This window comes from Apium graveolens, chromosome 11 (genome assembly GCF_009905375.1).
Source record: "Apium graveolens cultivar Ventura chromosome 11, ASM990537v1, whole genome shotgun sequence".
NCBI lineage: Eukaryota > Viridiplantae > Streptophyta > Magnoliopsida > Apiales > Apiaceae > Apium > Apium graveolens.
In genome coordinates, this window is record NC_133657.1 from 199551146 (window position 1) to 199557074 (window position 5929).

The following is a 5929-nucleotide window of genomic DNA, read 5'->3' on the forward strand; positions in this document are numbered from 1 at the left end:
AGTTTTTTTCTTCACATAAAGCTCATTCAAAAACAATTATGTAAAGTAGATTTCAGCCGAAAAAACATTTTTACATGTTCGTCAACTATCAAGGAACACTATAATAAAATGGTCATTTCATTCCGTTCAAATCTTTTTAGTAAAAATTGATTGAATTGAGTTCCTCTTTTCTATTGAAGTAGAAAATGATAGGAAATGATGCATGTGGGATGCAAAATGTTGCCACTGAAGCACCAAATCCTATCGATGCTCGATAAGACAATTTGGACGTCCACGTCATTGGTCCCATAAATTTTTAAAGAAAATAAACATTACTTCATCCGTCCCAATTTATCTGTCTTGTTTACTTTTTAAGGTGAAATTGACCCAATTTTAACCAAAAATTTCACATAATGGATTATCGAAAATATTTATAAAAGTTATAGCATTAGAAGGTTGTTTATTGTACTTTAATATGTATTTTTCAGTTTTTCAAAATAATGAAAAAATAAGTTTTTATTTACAGTTAAAGTTCAGTCAATTTGACTATCAAAAATCAAATAAGACAGATAAATTGGGACGGAGGGAGTATTGTTCTGATTCAAATATTTTCAACCAACTTTCAGTATGAATCCAACTACACCAATATTAGTAGGTTCATTTGTAAAATGATCCCAACACTCTAGATCATCAACCCCGAAAATGATGTCAGTTTTCGAGACTTATTTTCCGTTGATTATTATGAGGATTATCTCTAATGGTGCCCGTAAAAGCACCTTTATCTTTCTTTGAAAGTTGAAATTATTAAAAATTATTTCTAGACTATTGTCTTTATATTTTTATCTTCATTTTTTTAGTAAATACAATTAACTTTATCTTTAATTATAAAAGAAATAATAATAAAAAACACATACATTCTTGGAAGATGGAAAAAAAAATCTTTAATAGTATTTACATGGTTTTTAAGTGGTTATATTTAATTCAATAATTCAAGTGTATGTGTGACTGTATGTATGTGTTTATTTACAGTTACATTTAAAGTAAACCTTAAAGACATAGTTATAGTTAAATTTTCATCTATAATATATTTGTATGTCACCTTTTATTTAATTTACAGTCAGGATGTTGTACACCACCAAGGCAATGTAATTTTACATTTGTGAACCCAACATATTGGAAAGATTACAACTCGCAAATAAGCTACGGGGATTATGATTGTTACCGATGGAACAATGACCAAGAAAAATTGTGCTACGATTGCCACTCTTGCAGAGTTGGATTAGTAATTTATGTCATTTCAAAATATTCAACGGCGAACATAATCCTGATTATTACTCTTGTAGCCTTAATTATTGTTTATTTATTGGGATGTTTTGCGCTGAAAAATGCTAAACTTGAAGACCTTTTTCACTAATGCAAAAGAGGTCACACTTCATCAACACGTGACTACGTTTTTAGCTTCTTTATTGATTTACATGGTCATTTTTAATTATAAACAGAGAAGATACGTCGTAATGTATTTCGGTGAGTTGTTCATTAATTTGTATTGTGTCATTTTTACGAAATTGTAAGTTGCTTATATAGTAAAAAGGAGATGATCTACGTTAATTTAGACCGAAAGGGGTCTATTTTAACAATGATGAAAATATTTATACAATTTAATAATATAGGAAAAAATTAGGAAACTATTTAGGGGGTGTTTGGTTCAACAAATCTGAGTATGAGGTATGGGGTTGAAATGCATAAAACCCATACTATGTGTTTGGTTAAAAAAATTTTGTTTTAAAACACATTCCTGAAACCATGAGGTATGGGGTGTAGAAACCCATGTGAATAGGTGGGTAGGAGCTAAATCAAATTTTGGGTATGATTTTCATAATTTTCTCTAGTCTTTCTTTTTAACTAAAGTATAATTCCTTTTTTAGCTCTAGTTTTAATATTGATGAATAAAAAATGTGAATGTATATTTTATTTTCTTAAATACTACGTAAAAATATTTTTAAACTCATATTTTAATAAGAAAAATTATCAAAAATACTAGCTTTTTTTATTTATTTCTTTTTGCGATTTTACTATCTTCTAATTTTTTTGGCAAAAATATAGAATCAACCAAAATCAAGCAGAAATACAATTTGTTGAATCACGTTTTTTTGTTGCATTTGAGGTTACGTGGAGTAACATAAATTTGTTGAAAATTGCATCTAATTGAATCAAGTTGCATTAAACAGTATTTTCATAAAAAATTTGGAAAATAGCATTTTTTTAAATAAAAAGGTATTTTTGCAATTTTTTTTTAAAATTATAGTATATTTGTAAAAATATCTTTAGCCTTAGGTATTTTTCAAAAAAATTATATTTTTAGCCTTATTAATTATGATTGTCAAGTGATCGTGTATAATTTTAGATTTTAATATTAAAATAATGAATTAACAAAAAATAATAATTAAATGTCTTTTGATTCTTGATATATCTCATCCTATTTTGAACCAAACAGGTGATATCAAGTATCAAGTTCCAAACTCATACCAGTTTAACCCGATTTCTGATTCCAACCCGATACCACCGAACAAACCAAACGACCCCTGATGGAGTTTCAGAAGGGTATTAAACAAGAATTTTTTACTTGAGTACGTTTTTACCCAGGAAAGTATTCACTCTATTTAAGAATTCCTATAATTCCTCTTCCATCCAACAATTATTTATATATATATATAGGCCTTTACTCCGTAAACAACCATCTTATATGGAGAACCGTGGAGAACCATTGTTTTTATCATAGAATCTCATCATAAATTGTAAATTTTTATTGTAAAAAATATAAAATTCGATGCTAATCTAGAATATAAATATAATAAAAAAATTTAACAATTAAAATTTGATAAAATTACTTGATTTTAAATTTGATTCTACAGTGGAATAATTTTTAATAAGTGTGATTCTATTGTGATTCTGCTATAGAACCAATTTAAACTTTTTCAATGATTTTTTAAATAAAAAATTGTGTAACTTCGATTTTTAACTTGATAATTAAAATTTTTAACTATATATTATGAAAAATAAAATAAATTATATATTTTATATTTTTTAAATAATGGTTCTCCACGATTCTGTACATAAAATGATACTCCATGGAGTGCTACACTATATATATATATATATATATATATATATATATATATATATATATATATATATATATATATATAGCGAGTTGTTCAAATGAGAACCCTCATTTTTATAAGAACTGAGATCTAATCTCAGCCACAAATTTTTATTCCTAAATTAAGAGGGGTGTATTCTATTCAACTTTGCATTCAAAAAAACTTTTAAAATATGATGGTATTCAATAGCAATTGAAAAAAATCTTTTAAAATCTGGGTTATTTAATTCGATTTTAAAAAGTCCATTAAAATCTGGTGGTATTCAATTTACATTTTATAAAATCCATCAAAATCTGGTGGTATTCAAAAGTCCTTGATTTTTTTTGTATTTTATAAAATTGTAGATTTTGATGGATTTGCTAGTGTATTTTATATTTTCAGAAATCTTAGCAAAATCCAAGAGATTTTGATGAATTTGTAGAAATCATTAATCAAATCAGCAAGACTCTACGAGATTTATTCAACAACCCCGCTAAAATTAGCGTACAATTAAAATCAGCCAAAATCAGCAACAATCATTCAAAATGAATGGATTGTTATAAATCCTCTAAAATCTGAATTGAATACACCCCTTAAATCGTAACCATCCATTATATATATATATATTAAATTTATTTACTCACCCCTCTTAATTTATTATCTCTCTCTCTCTCATACAACATACAGTTAAACCTCGATTAAGTAATATCCGATAAAGTAATAACCTCGCTTAAGTAATAATTTTCATCGGTCCCAACTTGGGCCAATGTTGTAAAGTAATATTCTCGCTAAAAGCATAAGATAATAAAAAATTCGAAAGTCATTAAGGGCCCAAGTAATATGTAAAGTAATAATTCCATAATTATATATATATATATATAATGTATATGATTACAAAATTTAATTCTTATTAAAATATGAATCTATTGTAGCTTGTTTCTTCTTTCCACCAAAGCCAAAATTAATCTCGTCCTTGACTTTATGTAAAGCAAAAATAACTCCTGGTATGTTTTGCTCGTGTTGTAACAAGTAATTGTTCAAAGTGGTGAGTGCTTGAAATGCTTCCTTTGATGACACGCTTGGGATGACATTGCTATCGTAGGGTTCAGGATCAGTCCCTTCATCAGTGCTCATTACCGACTCAATGATTTCTTCATCCGTAGGTGATTCCATAACCGCATCATTCTCGTTTGGATAGTTTAAGAGATGCTCGACATCCATCACATTCCTATATCGTAAATTAAAGATAACTTCATTTAATCCTTCGACACCTTCATTTATTTCTCCAAGTTCTTGTTCATCATTTTCTTCTGAACGAATCTTGCAATGCCGAAAACAATTTGCAATTGTGGTTGTTTTCACATCAATATTCCAAGCCATGTTAGTAAAACTAATAGCATTCAAGATATTAACTTTTTCAGGATTTGTTGCATTAACTTCAAGACTTTGCAACATGCTAGAATATAGACGACGCCGATAGTGAACTTTAAATGCTCGAATAATTCCAGCATCGCATGGTTGAATCTTAGATGTTGTGTTAGGAGGTAGAAAGAACAACTCTGTATTTCTCAAGCCTTCAACTATTTTTGGATGAGCAGGACAATTGTCAACAATCAAAAGTACCTTCCTGCCATTCATTTTACTATCAAACCAAGTAACAAATTCTTGAAAAAGCAAGCCAGTCATCCAAGCCTTCTTGTTAAAACGATACACACAATTAAGATTGTTTATATTCACATTTTTAAAGCACCTAGGATTGGCGTACTTACCAATGATCCAAAGTGGAACTTTGTCAGACCCATCACCGTTGCAACACACAACTACAGTGATTCTCTCTTTATCTTTTTTGCGGCCCTCTAGCTGTTTGGTAGCTAGTGAATGGTCAGCTTCAAGTCGATAGAATAATCCCGTTTCATCCATGTTATAAATATCTTTCAACTGAAATTGATCCAATTTTGATCGGATGCCTGGCAATGCATTTTCAATGTTCTCCATCATCACTGAACCACTTTCACCAAAACGCCGATAAGATTTGATTCCATATCTTTCCTTGAAACGTTCTAACCATCCACTGGAAAAGCTAAAATCGGAATTACTTTCCCCATACATTTTCTTCATTAGCTCCTTTCCTTTTTCTTGAATGATTTCTCCAGACATATTAACTTTATCTTGCCTTTGAAGAAACCACTCAAACAAAACTTTCTCTAACTCTGGATATTTTGCTGATTTGTGTTTTTTGACATCACTTTGTTTCCTCTCGTCGGACAAGTATTCCGAGGCTCTCTTGAGTGTGTTTGATATAGTTGATTGACTGATATCTAAGTCATATTTTTGATGTACCCATGCTTGTAAATCTTTCTGGCTTACACCTGGATTCTCCTTTTTATATTCACAAATAGCACTCCTTATCTTATCTGTGATTGCTGATTTTTTCACTCCTTTTAGATGATGCGAAGACATTGGTGTATACTGTAAAACAAAGTTGATATTGTATGTGTCTGTAGTGTACCATTCTATCATTTTATATAGTTAATCACAAAGTCTTATCATTAATATTATGGTGTCTCTTCATGTATTTTTATTTAAGAATTACAATAAATATTAGATGGTTGAGTTTCAATACAACGTACACAACACATGTTACCTTTATGTACTGATCTGGTGCAATTTTAATATGCATGCATCTAGTTTTTGGATATAAGTAATCATAATAAAAGTAATTTTAGATCAAATACATTGCATGTGATTAATTCTAGTTTTTATACGTACATTATATATTATACTGTACCACGTAAACATAAAAATTCGAT

The 5929-nt window shown here is 28.9% G+C and overlaps 1 protein-coding gene across 1 annotated transcript; it reads right to left on the reverse strand.

The window, feature by feature from the left end:
- Positions 1–4019: 4019 nt before the first annotated feature.
- Positions 4020–5639, reverse strand: LOC141696482 (CENP-B homolog protein 2-like). The gene has a single exon (XM_074500616.1). It carries the CDS (start codon positions 5637–5639, stop codon positions 4020–4022), a length of 1620 nt encoding a protein of 539 aa, XP_074356717.1.
- Positions 5640–5929: the final 290 nt, after the last annotated feature.

Bases quoted from the DNA above. Each gene is read 5' to 3' on its own strand.
- LOC141696482 (XM_074500616.1), bottom strand. From the start codon at position 5,639: ATGATAGAATGGTACACTACAGACACATACAATATCAACTTTGTTTTA.